This window comes from Loxodonta africana, chromosome 2 (genome assembly GCF_030014295.1).
Source record: "Loxodonta africana isolate mLoxAfr1 chromosome 2, mLoxAfr1.hap2, whole genome shotgun sequence".
NCBI lineage: Eukaryota > Metazoa > Chordata > Mammalia > Proboscidea > Elephantidae > Loxodonta > Loxodonta africana.
Window position 1 is genome coordinate 55,865,211 of NC_087343.1, and position 17,493 is coordinate 55,882,703.

Sequence of the window (17,493 nt, forward strand, 5' to 3'; positions counted from 1 at the left end):
CATTGTGCTGACCTCCCCTGTATTAAGTGTTGTCCTTCCCTTCACCTAAAGTAGATCTTGTCTGCTATCTAATTAGTAAATATCCCTCTCCCACCCCTTCTCCTTCCCCGCTCTCATAACCACAAAAGAATGTGTTCTTCTCAGTTTAAACTATTTCTCAAGATCTTATAATAGTGGTCTTATACAATATTTGTCCTTTTGCAACTGATGACGGCCCTGGGTTTCATTTCACTCAGCATAATGTGTTCCAGGTTCCTCCATGTTATGAAATGTTTCACAGATTTATCACTGTTCTTTATTGATGCACAGTATTCCATTGTGTGAATATACCATAATTTATTTATCCATTCATCCATTGATGGGCACCTTGGTTGCTTCCACCTTTTCGCTATTGTAAACAGTGCTACAATGGACATGGGTGTGCATATATCTGTTCGTGTAAAGGCTCTTATTTCTTCTCTAGGATATATTCTGAGGAGTGGGATTGCTGGGTCATATGGTAGTTCTATAGGGTCGCTATGAGTCGGAATTGACTCAATAGCAGTGGTTTTGGGTTTTTTTTTTTTTATGGTAGTTCTATTTCTAGCTTTTTAAAGAAGTGCCAAATCGATTTCCAAAGTGGTTGTACCATTTTACACTCCTCTCCACAGCCTCTCCAACATTTATTATTTTGTGTTTTTTGGATTAATGCCAGGCTTGTTGGAGTGAGATGGGATCTCATTGTAGTTTTGATTTGCATTTCTCTAATGGCCAATGATCGAGAGCATTTCCTCATGTATCTGTTAGCCACCTGAATGTCTTCTTTAGTGAAGTGTCTGTTCATATCCTTTGCCCATTTTTTAATCAGGTTGTTTGTCTTTTTATGGTTGAGTTTTAGCAGAATCATGTAGATTTTAGAGACCAGGTGCTGGTTGGAGATGTCGTAGCTAAAAATTTTTTCCTAATCTGTAGGTGCTCTTTTTATTCTTTTGATGAAGTCTTTAGATGAGCATAGGTGTTTGATTTTTAGGAGCTCCCAGTTATCTGGTTTCTCTTCAGCATTTTTAGTAATGTTTTGTATTCTATTTATGCCATGTATTAGGGCTCCTCACGTTGTCCCTATTTTTTCTTCCATAATCTTTATCATTTTAGACTTTAGGTTTAGGTCTTTGATCCATTTGGAGTTAGTTTTTGTGCATGGCGTGAGGTATGGATCCTGTGTCACTTTTTTGCAGATGGATATCCAGTTATGCCAGCACCGTTTGATAAAAAGACTATCTTTTCCCCAATTAACTGACACTGGGCCTTTGTCAAATATCAGCTGTTCATATGCGGATGGATTTATATCTGGATTCTCAATTCTGTTCCATTGGTCTATGTGTCTGTTGTTGTACCAGTACCAGGCTGTTTTAACTACTGTGGCGGTATAATAGGTTCTAAAATCAGGAAGAATGAGGCTTCCCACTTTGTCCTTTTTCAGTAATGCTTTACTTATCCAGGGCTTCTTTCCCTTCCATATGAAGCTGGTGACTTGTTTCTCCATCTCATTAAAAAATGTTGGAATTTGGATGGGAATTGTGTTGTATATATAGATGGCTTTTGGTAGATTAGACATTTTTACAATGTTAAGTCTTCCTATCCATGAACAAGGTATATTTTTCCGCTTATGTAGGTCCCTTTTGGTTTCTTGCAGTAGTGCCTTATAGTTCTCTTTGTATAGGTCTTTTATGTCTCTGGTTAGATTTATTCCTAAGTATTTTATCTTCTTCAGGGCTACTGTGAATGGTATTGATTTGGTGGACCTTTTGTTTTTAAAAAAGAAGTTTGATGCATAGTAGTTAATTGGAGGCTGAATCGGGAATAGCCAACATAAAACAGTAACTGTATAAAGCTTTTTTTCACCTTTTTTAATTTTACTTGATCAAGTCATGTGCTGCAATAGGAACAGAATTAAGAATTTTCTACTTAAGTTTTCTTCAGCTGAAGGAAGTTCTAAATACTGTAGGAACATCCATTCATTTGTTTGCTTATTTTTTTTTCACTCATTTGTTCAGCAAGTACTTATTCATTGTTACCTCTCTCAGGCACAGAACTCCTACCCCAATGGAGCTGTCCTTTCTAGTGGGGGATTTAGTCACTGGCAGGCACTATAGGGCAATATGATTAAAAAAAAAAAAAAAAAAACTGGACCAGGGAAAGGTCAGATGGTATGGAAGCACTCAGGAAAAGCACCTTGCTGATTTGGAAGAGCCAGGGAGACTTCCTGGAGGAAGTGGTGTCTAATAGGAGACCTAACTAATGAGTTGAACTCTGCCAGAATGTGTGAAGCTTTGGTAGCAAGAGAGACCCTAACTTGGTGGAGGAACTGAATTCAATATGACTGAAATATAGAGTTTTAGGCAAGTGCATAGAAAGAGAGAGGGTTGGAGAAGTAAGCAAATGTCCAATTATCTCTTCTTTCTTTCTTGTACTTTAAGATGTGTTCGGCAAACAAAAATCAGAGGTAGCTCTGTGTACTTCCACTGTGGAATGAAGACCAAGGACTTGTACAGGCTGAGAAAATTAGCTTTTGGAGGACGATTTTCACCATAGGATGTCTTCATCAATTTCCTGATTTCCTCTGAGTTGTCATAAATTTGAAGAGCATCAGATATGTTCAAACATGCATTCCATACCTAGCTACTGAGTCCCTTCCTCCACTTAAGTGAATATTGGGACTTAAAAGCATTCAACATTTCTTTTCCCCTCTTTTGCAAAAAGCTTAACCTATATGCCTGGTCTTATGGTAATCCTGACTATGGGTAATATTTTAACGGCTAAATTATGCTAAATTATCTTCTCATAAGAAGACAAAAAACTTTCCTTTCAACTGTAGCCTTAATTGAAGTTCACTGAATTAAAGTCAAAAAAATAAAGTTAGGATACTCTATATTAGCTTGAGAATAATTTTATATGTTGGACAAGGGGAGAAGCTTAATATTGAACTTACAATGGTTTCTTCAAAACACTCTCTACTATCTCCTTCCATGATTGCTCACGCTGTTCCCTCTGCTAAGAATGTCCATACTTCAATGTCCATCTCTGAATCCTATGATCATTTTAATATTTTTTCCATAGAGGAGCTTATTCATATCTTTTAATTCATTTGTATTATTATCATTGTACTTGTAATGTATTTTAATAATATTTACTAGATCTACTAGATAGAAATATGCCTTAGGTTTTTTTTTTTGTATCCACTGTAGCATAGCTCATAGGACACATGATCAATCAATGTTTAATTGAGAATGATAAATTATTTACACACAAGTCTCATGAAAGAATTCACATTTCATAGTTCGTTAATCTAATCTTTCCCACCTTTGACAAATATAAACATTGAGGCAAATATGCTTTCTGAGAAATTGAGTGCCAAGTAATTAACCTGCTATAGTGTCTGAAGATCAGATTTTTAGGTGGGCTCTTTCTGACCATTCTTCTGTGGCCAGAAATGTCAGGTAAGTCATTCCACAGGAAGACATGTAATCCTGGTTAGAGAAGCTCGGTAGAAGGTGAGACTAACGAAAGAAAGGATGTGAGTACCACTCTTTCTGTCCTCCCTATTCTGTACTCCAGCTATATCTGCATTGTCACACCTAAGGAGACCCCCATAATTAATTTACTCTGCATTTTTGCTAAGGATCCCCTTTTAAAGGCAAAGAACATAAAATCACTTAAATAACTCATTGGCTCCCTAAATGAATTAATATATGAAAGTACTAAGAACATGGGAAGGACTCAAAAAATCTTAGTTGTTGCCCTTGGTTTTAATACTGTCTCATTGTTTAGATCTGTGCTGAGCAATATGGTAGTCACTAGCCACATGTGGCTATTGAGCAGTTGAAGTGTTGCTAGTCCACATTGAGATGTACTCTAAGCATAAAATAAGTTTCGAAGACTTAGTACAAAAAAAAAAGAATGTAAAATAGCTCATTAATGAGTCTATATTGAGTGCTTACTATTTTGGATATACTGAGCCAAATAAAATATATTATTAAATTATTTTCACATTTCTTTTTTATTAATGTGGCTCTCAAAAATGTAAAATTACATGTATGGCTCCCATTTATGGCTTGTAGTATATTTCTCTAGGACAGCACAACTTTATAAGGACCCCCTTTCCCAAGTAGAGTGTTGTGGTAAAACAGCTGTATTGCATACACTCATCAAGGATCTTGGTTAGCTAAAAGGCAAGGAAAAGGGTCAAATTATCGATGAACAAATATGACTGTTCACTTACTAAAAGTTGAGATTAAATGTGGTATTTGCTGGTTCATGGTCAGTTTTCTCTTGAAAACACTATAGCTAATATTTTATGTCTAATGGAAATAAATTCTATTTCTAGGTTACTGGTTGGTTCACCTTGGAGTGGCTTTCCTGAGAACCGAATGGGAGACGTGTATAAATGTCCTGTTGATCTATCCACTGCTACATGTGAAAAACTGAATTTGCAAAGTAAGTTCTAATTGGCAATGCAATTTTTCAAAAATAACAAAATCTCATTTGTTATATGCGGGACTGAAAAACACCAAAAGAAAAATGGACAGGTTGATTGCCTTTATCCCTTTAGTCATATGGGGCCCAATCATATTCCAAGTTTCCAACGCGGTTTGATTTAACCTGATACATGGAAGCATGCAGCCTCCTGGATCATCTATCTACCCTCAGACTGTGGTATGATTTCTGTCTACTCTTAGGTGAATTTTTTTCTGGTTACTTGCAGAAATCCGAGGCTATCCATACCTCTCTCCTTCCTCATCTCAGAATAAACCATTCTGTGTAGAAATGTCAGTACTAGGGCTGAATTGGAGGTGCCTAGAAACACTCTGTGTTTCTGATCATGCCTAAATGATTTCATTGCGATAAAAAAAAATATGACTTATGATTATTTACTATTTTAATTATCTGCATCATAAAATTTTAATTATCGGCATCATAGACATTAATTATCATAGATACCTTCTATGAATTCAAAAAGTTACTAAAGATGCAAGACCTAGAAAGCTACATGAGTGATATTTCCATGCAATATTTCCTGATGCAAGTAAAAAGTTACTCAATTTGATCAATATCACATTATCATCACCATCATCCAAAAAACCAGGACTGAGGAGACACAGAGTTCTGAAGAATTTAGGCCTGAATTAGGCAGTATGGTAGCGTGACTGTCAAGGGAGAGAAAAGTTTCAAAAACTGTAAGACTTTAGGGCAGGGGGTCTTACATATCTCTGTATGTCTAATGTCTCACATAGTTTTTTGGCATATAATAGGTCTCGATAAGCATGTTTTCAGTGACGTGGAAGGAGTGTCAGTGGTGTCAACTGCTACAGAGCTAAAGAATAAGAGGACTGAGAAAAGATGGGCCTACATATTTAATGAGGCTGTGGATAACCTAGATCAGTAACTTCAAAACTTTTTGAACCCTCATCCAATACCTATATCTATATTTCTATCTATTTCAAATAATAAAACTTTTGAACACTCACCCTCATATCTTTATTTTTTAAATTATATACATGCATTGATATACCATCCTACTAATACATTTACATAAACATAAACCAATAAAAATATAGACATAAAAATTCTATTATTTTCTTTTTGCACCCCAGCAGATTGTGTGTAACTTGCTGGCCTAGAATATAAATCCAGTAGTGTTGAAGTGAAAGGATAGATTACAAAGAACTTAGGAGTGGATAAGTAGTGAACAAGTTACAAGAGTGAAAGTAGACCTCCATTTCCAGGAATTGAAGCATGAAGGAGAGCTGGGAGAGCCGTTCAATGGGGTAGCAGAGTTAAGAGAAGAAATTTCTAGCAAAAATAAAAAAGGAGATGATCCTATTCTTTGGGAAAATGGAAAGAGGCAATGACGATGGAGTGACTATTAGTCACTGCGTGGTTTAAAATCAGGAAGGGTGTATCCTTTCACCATATCTATTCAATCTGTATGCTGAGCTAATAATCCGAGAAGCTGGACTATATAAAGAAGAATGGCGCATCAGGACTGGAGGAGGACTATTAACAACCTCCGATATGCAGATGACACAATCTTGCTTCCTGAAAGTGAGGAGGACTTGAAGTACTTACTGATGAAGATCAAAGACCACAGCCTTCAGTATAGATTACACCTCAACATAAAGAAAACAAAAATCTTCACAACTGGGCCGATAAGCAACACCATGGTAAATGGAGAAAATATTGAAATTGTCAAGGATTTCATTTTACTTGGATCCACAATCTACACCCACAGAAACAGCGGTCAAGAAATCAAAAGATGCATTGCTTTAGGCAAAAGTGCTGCAAATGACCTCTTTAAAGTGTTGAAAAACAAAGATGTCACCTTGAAGGCTAAGGTGCGCCTGACCCAAGCTATGGTGTTTTCAACCACCTCATATGCATGCAAAAGCTGGACGATGAATAAGGAAGACTGAAAAAGAATTGATGCTTTGAATTGTGGCTTTGGTAAAGAATATTGAATATACCATGGATTGCCAAAAGGTTGAACAAATCTGTCTTGGAAGAGGTACAACCAGAATGTTTGTTTCTTGCAAGAATGGCGAGACTGCATCTCACATACTTCAGACATGTTATCAGGAGGGATCAGTCTCTGGAGAAGGACATCATGCTTGGTAAAGTAGAGGGTCAGTGAAACAGAGGAAGACCCTCAACAAGATGAATTGACACAGTGGCTGCAACAATGAGCTCAAGCATAACAACGACTGCGAGGATGGCACAGGACCTGGCAGTGTATCGTTCTATCGTACATAGGGTCGCTATGAGTCGGAACTGACTGGATGCTTCTAACAACACAACATTAGTCCAGAATAAGGTTAGCCGATGGAGTAAATGTCACTGGTACATGGGAAAATGAGTCTTAGGAAAAATGCTGCTTCTCAAAGATATAAAGGAAGAAGATAAAAAGTAGGAGCACTGAGAGTGACCTTTGATTAGTGATGGGAGAAGTTGAAATTGCTCCTAGAGTGTGATTTGAGTTCTCTACAAGAGACAGGTTACTCTCCAAGAGTGATGAGACCTGGGTTGAGGTTGGAGGCTTGAGAGGAAAGATATAGTTTTAAAACAATCATTCTGGGAAAGGAGAAAGAAATCTAAGTAAAGAAAAATGAAAGTGGCAAAGATGACTTGGCAGAAATGACAGAACATGAGGAAATAATTATATTTATTGAGAATTGCAATGTTCAATAACTCAAGGATAGATACGGTGAACGATGCTCTAGTTCAGTGGCAGAGAGGAGGTTGGAGAGATTTATTTATTATTTTGCATGACTAGTCTCATGACTTCTCTTTTAAAATCCACCCAGCTTTGAGCTCTAGGAGCCCTGGTGGCACAGTGGTTAAAGTACTCTTCTGATAATCAAAAAGTCAACAATTTGAACCCACCAGCAGCTTAGGAGGAGAAATGTGTAGCAGTTTGCTTCTGTAAAGACCTATAGCTTTGGAAACTCTGTGGGCAGTTCTACTCTGTCCTATAGGGTCGCTATGAGTCGATAGCAGAGGGTTTTGTAACCTTAACCTAAATTCTGTCATATGGCATTCTTTGGTGATACTTTAAGGATATTTTTACTAATGGGGAAAAAAAGCCACCACGACATTAGAAAGAACAGGAGTGGCAAGGTAGGTTCCGAATGGGCTCCTCAGATGTGTTTTCTTTAGCCAGCCTGTTATTTTTTAAAAATCTAAATTTAAATCCCTATAGGTTGTTCCCTCTTCAGGCACCTCTCCTCCATAATATGTTATACTCTGCAGCCTCATACATTTAAGCAAGCTGCCAGATTACTGAAGGCATCTGATTTCCGTGAGATTATGTGAGCTATACTTTGGATATGTCAGGAGGGATCAGTCCCTGGAGAAGGACATCGTGCTTGGTAAAGTACAGGGTTAGCAGAAAAGAGGAAGACCCTCTGAGAGATAGATTGACACAGTGGCTGCAACAGTGGGCTCAAGCATAGCAATGATTGTGAGGATGGCACAGAACCAGGCAGTGTTTTGTTCTGTAGTACATAGTGCTGCTATGAGTCGGAACCAACTTGGCGGCATCTAACAACAGCAACAACATATGATCTATGACACTAAATTCAATCCTACATACAGCCACTGGTGTGTCTTTTTTTTTTTTTTTAGCAACTTTAAGTAAATAGCTGAAGATATAATAACTTTTAAAAATTTTTCCCCTTTGAAAGCTTCAACCAGCATTCCAAATGTTACTGAGATGAAAACCAACATGAGCCTTGGCTTGACCCTCACAAGGAACGTGGGAACCGGAGGGTTTCTAGTGAGTGTTTACTTTTCTATTCCTAATTCCTCTCAGGAAAGTATGTAGTCAGTGTCTTCTCACCATCTTTCCCATCAAATCAAATGTTGATATTTAAATGCTAGAGCTTGCTTTTTCATAAATTGTGCTATTTGGATAACCAACGTAAAATAACAATCTGTGGATGTGTGGACATTTTTAGGATATTCAGCAAAACCATACTTAATCTTGCCACAGAATGTTTTAAACTAAGAAAGTAAAAGGAACATTAATTCTTTGTCCTTGGGAGGTATGCTCAGTATTTCTTGATAACAGCAGAATCTCACGTCTCCTTTCTAACTCTAGTAGGAATGTTAAAAATAGGTGCTAGTATTTCACAAGGTAGGTTTCAAAGCTAAAGAGCACTTCTTGTAGCCTTTGACTAATCTGATATTACTTAAGGCAATCAGTCTCTCACCTTACCTGATGTTTATATTTACACCTATTCTATTTCCAAAGTGCTGTGAAAAGATACCACACGTCAGTGAAATAGAATGCCTTTTAATAAGTGGTACAAGGATAATTGGTTAATATTTGTACATCCAAGTACATTTCAAATAAATTAAAGAATTAACATAAAAAAACTAGAAAAAATGGAAATTTTATGTAAGAAAGAAATTTCTGATGGAAAATGTAATATAGGCAAATTGATACAGAGAATTGATTTAAAGATTTTACTATAGAAAAATTGAAAAATATCGCACACCAAAAAAAAGTTTAGAAGCAAATAAAAACCCAGACTTGTTTGAAATTCCCACCGGCTGATGTAAGTGTACTTTAGTCATATAACCCAGTTAAAATAGTCCTGAAAGCTTATTTTAGCTTTATGTTAGATATATCTGTAATGGTGACATGCTTAATTTAAAAAGTTTATAACTAGATTCTTATAAAAATGTATGCAATTTTTAACAGTGTCATTTAGTTTTACTTAGAGATATTAGTGTCCAGACAAATTCACTACCACTAAATAAATTAGGAATTGCTTATATGTGTTATATCAGTGCATAAATAAATATTGCAATGAATCTTCATGTTTTATAATATTCCAAAGTCTTTATTAATAGGGCTTTTATTTGTTTGCTTGCTTGTTGGTTTTTAGAGTTGACTAAATTCAGAAAGAGGAAAACATTGACATTTGAGAATTACAGAATATGTTTCAAAATTTTTAATCTGTAACTCCGGATAAAGTAAAATACAATTGCAAGAGAATCTGAGAGACTAATTTCACAGTCAATGTAGCTAGCAAAGGAGTTGGGGGAAGGGAGGAGAAAAAGAAAGAAGAAAGGAAAAAAATCAGCTCAGTGTTGCCTTTACATACCAAAAAGGTCAAAATCTTAAGAATTATGTGGAAAAGACAGACAATCATCACTTTTTTTTAACCTTCTTAAATTCTCGGCTTAAAACAGGAATGTAGTTCTGGCATTAGCAATTGGCATACCCTAATTTCAGCTTCTTGGTGCTGTTTTCCATTGCTTAATAAAATAACTTTATGAGTTATTATTTTTCAAGGTGATAAAAAGATTCTACAATAAACAATTTAGGGGAGGGATATGGAAATCAAAAATTGGTATTTGTTATTTGGTACTGTCCAAAGCCATCAGTAATGATTTTCCCCTAACTAATTGGCAAAATGAACCAGTTTCATAGGAAGAAAAACTACGCCTTGCCCATTTTGCATGAAATGTGAGAACAGCTGCTTCCCCCTTGAGCTACCAACAGTCAAACTGGGTCAAATTTTTTTTTTTTTTTTAATTCTTCCACTCACTTCTTTCAAGTCTATACCTTTCTGTTGAGCTTTTATAATTGATTTGGAGCTTTATATAATGTTAAACTTTGTATGTTTTGGGGGGCTCTTGACTAGACTTCTCTTTCTTATTTTTCTCCTTTTATACCTAGTGACTTTAATATTATTTAATCCAATGTTTCCCACATTTTACCTGGATTTAATTAGGAGTTCTTGGCATTCTAGTGCTGCTTAACAGGAGAAAGTTGGGATTGGGCGAATGGAGATATGGAGAATTGAAGCATGTGTGATGTGGGCAAGGAGGCAATTGCCAACCAGCTTTGATCATTCCCGGTTCTAGGAGTTTCCAAGGAGCGCCTGGTGGATTTGAACTGCCGACCTTTTGGTTAGCAGCCAGAGCATTTAACCACTACACCACCAGGGTTTCCCTAAGGAGTGGAAATAAGGGGGCTCTGAAGTCCTCAAGGAGCCTCTGAGTGGTGTAAGAGGCTAATACTCTCAGCTGCTAACTGAAAGGTTGGAGAATCGAGTCCACCCAGAGGCACCTCGGAAGAAAGGCCTGGGGATCAATTTTCGAAAAATCAGCCATTGGAAATCCTATGGAGCACAGTTTTACTCTGACAAATATATGGTGTTACCGTGACTCAAAATCGATGGCATTTTTTTTTTTTTTTAACTTTTTGGAATTCCTCAAAGTGAAGAAATACTTTATAGCAGAGTTAAAAACTGACAACCCGTGAACGTCATCTGTGTTTGTTTAGCTGGTATAGTGTTTTTTTGTTTGTTTGTTTTTGGTTCATTTGTTTTCATTGAATTTCAAATTTTCAAATTTGATCTCTCTGGCTCTCTTTGAAAACTTGGAGGATTCAACAACACAGGGCCTATTTCACACTGGTGAGTAGGCGGAAGCCATAGTGACCCGCCTTATAAAGAAAGTATGGGTTCTTCAGTTCACCATGGTGTCTATACCTGGTCCAGAGCACTCTTCCAGTTTCCCTACCTGGCCCTTGAAGGCACTTGGGTTTAAGGTTTCTCCTATATAACGTAAATGGAAGGGGCAGCAGAAAACCAAGAGTCAACAACAGTAATGGTACTGGCTAAAAATTATAAAAATTACATAGCACTTATTATTTACCCAGCACTGTTACAAGGGTTTTACATCTGTGGATCCATTTAATATTCACAACAGCCTTAAAAAGATAGGAAGTGTGATTGTATTCATTTTACAGGTGAGGCACCCAAGGCCCAGGTAACTGAGACACAAAAAATGAGCCCCTGTACTTGTTTTCCTCGTGGTGTTCTTGGGAAGGAAACACCCCTTTTCTCTAGCTGGCTAGGTGGCCTGATGGTCTGCTCCCTATGCTGACCCTTGGCCCAGACAGTCCTGGTGCTTCTCCTCCTGGGAGGCCTGCCATTGGGCACAGCACTTCTACTACCTTCTCCCTCACATCTGCTGGCTCCAACGCACAGTCACTCAAAGGCATATTTAACTTGTAGGTTTCAAGAGTTGACAATTCCTAACACCTTATAAAATAATAGAGATGATTTCTGAGTTACACAACTGGATAATTAGAGGTCTAGCATTTTCATGGTGTTTTTCGTTGTTCTCATTTCTCTGAAGACATGTGGTCCCCTATGGGCACAGCAGTGTGGAAATCAGTATTACACAACCGGCGTTTGCTCTGAGGTCAGTCCTGATTTTCAGCACTTGGCCAGCTTTTCACCTGCAGTTCAGAGTAAGTAATGAATACCCAGAGGATCTTGGTAATGTCTTATAGTTAAAAAAAGGAGGGGGAAAAAATTATCAACAAGTGCCACCCAACCCCTAAATTCCATTTTACTTGAAGTCTTATATGGCCATAAAGTTTGATTTGTAGTCCCTGGGTGGTGTAAAACCTGCAGCTGCTAACTGAAATGTTGGCAGTTAGAGTTCACCCAGAGTTACCTTAGAAGGAAGGCCGGTAATTTACTTCTGAAAAAATCAGTCACTGAAAATTCTTTTGAGTACAGTTCTACTGTGACACACTTGGAGTCACCATGAGTCAGAATTGACTCCATAAAATGGATTGGTTTGAGTTAAAGTTTGATTTACCTATGGAAATCTGTTTCTTTCATTTTTTCCTCCATAGCCTGCCCTTCCTTCATAGATGTGGTGGTTGTATGTGATGAATCAAATAGTATTTATCCGTGGGATGCAGTAAAGAGTTTTTTGGAAAAATTTGTACAAGGCCTGGACATAGGCCCCCAAAAAACACAGGTATGAGCATCAATAATATATACACTACTCCATGACTTTCTGAGAAAATATTATTACATATGAAGTCTTAATTTTTGCCTGTATCAAATCCTAATATTAATTGCATTGAAGGTAAACTTGAAAGGTAATTGAAACTGCTGCATTTGGCTCTTCTACATATGACTTTGCCCAATGCTGGTCTTTTGAGCTTATTTCTGACACAGGCATCAAGGGTATGGAATATAACACCATAATTTTCTTTTAGTTGCTGATTTTCCCCCTCTAGCCCATGAAATTATCAATACATCTTAAAAATCAATATGTATTTTTTAATTATGTCCACTTGTGCTAATAATGAATTCCTTTCCTTTATTCCTTACTGGTGAAAAAGTCATACTTGAATCCTGGGATTTTTATAAATAAGTCCATAGGCAGCATAACTTTATCACTTATCATTTTATAGTCTTTTATCATATCCTGTTCTTGCTGCCTTTTTTTTCCCCCCCCTCACAGGACAAGTCTTTTCAGTAATTTTGTATAGCTCCCTGTATTTTAAGAAGTCATTAATCTGCTTTTACATCTTCTCGAGGTAGGCAACCACAACTCAGGAATTAAAAGTTTCATGCTTCTATAAGAAGACTGAATAGGATTTTTTCTTAAATTTCTGTTCCTGTGTTTTACCCTTTCTGATTGAATCTATCATTTTATGGGTCACTGTGGCTGTAGCAGCACATTAAACCAGTATCAGCAGGGTCTAGTTCCCAGAGTTCCTAGTTTGTGTTCCCGAGTTACAGTTGATGCTCCAGTATCCAACACCTAGTCAATGGTCATCATTTTAACATTTTTCCCTAAATGCTTTGCAGTTACCTATATTGACATTTGCTTTTCTAATTTCTTATATAGTATTATAAAATATTGTTACATGTTTTTTTCCCATTGACATGAGGACATAAATGTCCATTGAAACTTTGAAGGTCTCACTGTGGGCTTTTACCCAAAAATTCTGTTAAATAAGATGGGGCATAGCACTGAGTTCTGGAGAGCACCACTGTTAAAGGACCCTAGAGAGAGCAGTTCTCATATGTACCTGCCTATTTCTGTCTAAATGGTCTACGCACATACTGTGACTTATTTAATAATCTCTGATATGGAATTCATGACCTTCTTCTTCTGTGTCTTCATACCCTAAAATATATTTTTCTTCTCTAGAAGTGGTTGAACCCAGTGTCTTTTTTTGCAACCTGAATTTCACCTCTTTGTAAGTCTCAATACACCACATTTCATCAAATTGTCTATTTTTGCCTCACTCTTTTGTCACGTAAAATTTCTGTGCCATGGGAGTTACTACCATCTTCCTGTCATATTGTTGTTGTTGTTAGGTGTCGTTGGCTTGATTATGACTCATAGGGACCCTAAGTACAACAGAATGAAACACTGCTTGGTCCTGCGCCATCCTCACAATTGTTATGCTTGAGTCCTTTGTTGCAGCCACTGTGTCAATCCATCTTGTTGAGGGTCTTCCTCTTTTTCACTGACCCTCTACTTTACCAAGCATGATGTCCCTTTCCAGGGACTGATCCCTCCTGATAACATGTCCAAAGTATGTTAGACTTAGTCTCACTATCTTTGCTTCTAAGGAGCATTCTGGCTATACTTCTTGAGACAGATTTGTTCATTCTTTTGGCAGTCCATGGTATATTCAGTATTCTTTGCAAACATCACAATTCAAAGGTGTCAATTCTTCTTCAGTCTTCCTTATTCATTGTTCAGCTTTTGCATGCCTATGAGGCAATTGAAAACACCATGGCTTTAGTCAGAGGCACCTTAGTCTTTAAGATGACGTCTTTGCTTTTGAACACTTTAAAGAGATCTTTTGCAGCACATTTGCCCAAATGCAATGAGTCTTTTGATTTCTTGACTGTTGCTTCCACGGATGTTGATTGTGGATCCAAGTAAAATGAAATCTTTGACAACTTCAATCTTTTCTCTGTTTATCATGATGTTGCTCATTGGCCTAGTTGTGAGGATTTTTGTTTTCTTTATTTTGAGATGTAATCCATCCTGAAAGCTGTGTTCTTGATCTTCATCAGTAGATCATGTTAAACTTTGTCATATCAGACTTTGAGGTTCTCAGTTATTTTTTACCTTTTTCTCCTTCTCAATTCTTACATCCTATCCTAAACAGGGGGGCCCATAAATATATTATTTTATACCATCTTCCTAGTGCCTAGCTGTCTACCTAAAAAAAAATAATAATAATAATAACTAATTGAACTCAGAAATCCAGGCCTGGCTCCTTCCATCTTTCTTACACGCTGACCTCTATTTCAGAGATTCTCTTGCCACTGATCTCTTATTTCAACTTCCTTTTCTGGAAACACCATTTCCTAGGCCGAGAGTGTGATTTCAGTGCCGGAACACGCCAGCGTTAACAGAAGAGTGTGACCTTGTGAAGAACTGCTGTTTGAATGGAGTTTTCTTTTTCCTTGGCATTTTAAGACTTCCCTCCTTGAATCTAAAAGGATTAGAAAATGTCTTCGAAAATCTTCTAGAGAAGTCATTCTGTCTCTCAAGTAAGACTTTCTCTCTAACGCACATTCTCTGAAGGCCGATAATGCTCTATTCTATACAAACATATAGCAGCTTTCTTCCAGAAATACTGACGCCTGAAGTTAGAGGGAATCCAGCACAACAAATAGATCTAAGTTTGTTGAATGGTCAGGAGCCATTGCTTTTTCTTTTATTCAACTCTAGTTCTTTGTTTATTATGTAATTACCCTCATTATCTTCCAACTATTACTGCTTAGAATTGTTTATAGGCTTATATTCACTTAAAATTAGAAAACTTATTTATATCATTTTAATCCTCCTGTTATGACCCTTGTTCTAATATTCATTCATATTAAAATATTATAAGGCAGTCTTTAAAAGTCTAAACTTGAGAACCAAAGTGTAAGCTGTACCACACCATCTTGCTTGGCAATAAGTAGTGCTGTTTGTTGTACACCGACGGCCTCTAATACAGAAGGCATTCCAATGAAAGGAAAAATAACTATACATTAGACCAAAATTGAAAATGATTCTCTTAAGCTATCTGCCCAATGTACTCTTGATTTTTATTATATTGGTTAAATAGAAATTATTTATAGCTTAATGACATCCCAGTAATAAACTTCTGCTCTTTTGAAGGTGGGGTTAATTCAATATGGCAATAACCCAAGAGTTGTGTTTAACCTGAATACTTATAAAACCAAAGCTGAAATGATTAAAGCAACAACCCGAACGTACCAACATGGTGGGGACCTCACAAATACATTCAAAGCAATTCAATATGCAAGGTAAGTTGTGATGCTAATAGGCTGATATTTTAATAAGATAGAAGCACTTATGTGTAAGTAAAAGGAAAGAAAAGGCAAAGAAAAACAATATACCAGATATTCACACTTAACCCAACAGAAAAAACCCAATGCATTTAAATCACAACAAATAAAGTCTGAGCATTATATAACTTGAACACTTAGAGAAGGCAGCTGGGAAATTTAATTAAAAATCTTTGATTTCTAGGATTTTTTTATATTACATGATTTTCCTATAAGATTTTACATGAAGTAAATGAAGTGAGAAGAGCTTAGGTTATGAGTTAATATCTTCCATGGCTACAAACAACATCACGCAAATTACCAGGAACAATGGTACTTTAACATTAATCACACAGGAATCTGAATTGAATTGAATGGGTTTATTATACTTCTTACAATCTTGTGAGGCGTGTGAATTTTACAACTATATGTTGTCAGGTGCCACCGATTTGGTTCCCACTCATAGTGACTTTATGTACAACAGAACGAAACACTGACCAGTCCTGTGCCATCCTCACAATCCTTGTCATGCCTGAGCCCATTGTTGCAGCCACCGCGTCAATCCATCTCTTTGAGGGCCTTCCTCTTTATTGCCGACCCTCTACTGTACCAAGCATGATGCCCTTCTTCAGGGACTGGTCCCTCCTGGTAACATGTCCAATGTACGTGAGATGAAGTTTTTCTATCCTCACTTCTAATGAGCATTCTGATTGTACTTCTTCCAAGACAGATTTACTTGTTCTTCTGGCAATCCATGGCATATTCAATATTTTTTGCCAACACCATAACTCAAAGGTATCAGTTCTTCTTTTGTCTGTCTTATTCATTGTCCAGCTTTCACACGCATATGATGCGAATGAAAACACCGTGGCTTGGGTCAGGCACACCTTAGTCCTTAAAGTGATGTCTTTGCTTTTGAACACTTTAAAGAGATCTTTTGCCTAGATTTGCCCAGTGCAATGCCTTGTTTGATTTCCTGACTGCAACATTGATGGGCGTTGATTGTGAATCCAAGTAAAATGAAATTCTTTACAACTTCCATATTTTTCTCCATTTATTGTGATGCTGATTATTGGTCCAGTGGTGAGGATTTTTGTTTTCTTTATGTTGAGACATAATCCATACCGAAGGCTGTGGCCTTTGATCTTTATCAGTAAGCACTTCAAGTCCTCTTCACGTTCAGCAAGCAAGCTTCTGTTATCTGTGTATCGCAGGTTGTTAATGAGTATTCCTCCAATCCTGATGCCACATTCTTCTTCATATAGTCGAGCTTCTTGGATTATTTGCTCAGCATACAGATTGAATAAGTATGGTGAAAGAATACGACCCTGACATACACCTTTCCTGACTTTAAACTATGAAGTATCCCCTTGTTCTGTTCAAATGACTGCCTCTTGGTCTACATACAGGTTCCTCATGAGCACAATTAAGTGTTCTGGAATTTCCATTCTTCACAATGTTATTCATAATTTGTCATTATCTTAATGCAGTTTCTCTATTTTCCACTCCACTCACCTTCATCTTCATTCTACTTTAACCAGTTACCTTTTAAAAAAATGCTAAGCACTCTCCTATTGTTAAGAAATAAATGAGAACAATAAGCTCAGCTTTTCTTAAAGGCACTCTTGCATTTTCCATCTTATTGTACATTCCTTCCTTCCACTACGACAATTCCTTAAAAGAAGAGTCTGTACCCCCCCTCCACTTCCTTGAAACATATAGCAATGCCACTTATAATTTTCCGTTAAAGATAAACATGGCCCTCTTTCTTAATCACCCAGCCTTGGGGTCCTGTCTTAAGCCTCATCCTCTTTAGCTTCTCTGAACA

The 17,493-nt window shown here is 37.0% G+C and overlaps 1 protein-coding gene across 1 annotated transcript in view; it reads left to right on the forward strand.

Annotated features, from left to right (window-relative positions):
* The window catches only part of ITGA2 (integrin subunit alpha 2), a 129,600-nt gene that overhangs the window by 51,924 nt on the left and 60,183 nt on the right, over positions 1-17,493 (forward strand). The window contains exons 3-7 of the mRNA XM_010588139.3: positions 4,364-4,473; positions 8,217-8,308; positions 11,692-11,806; positions 12,200-12,327; positions 15,496-15,644. Of these exons, the coding sequence (XP_010586441.1) occupies positions 4,364-4,473; positions 8,217-8,308; positions 11,692-11,806; positions 12,200-12,327; positions 15,496-15,644 (594 nt within the window). The remainder of the gene's footprint in view (positions 1-4,363; positions 4,474-8,216; positions 8,309-11,691; positions 11,807-12,199; positions 12,328-15,495; positions 15,645-17,493) is intronic.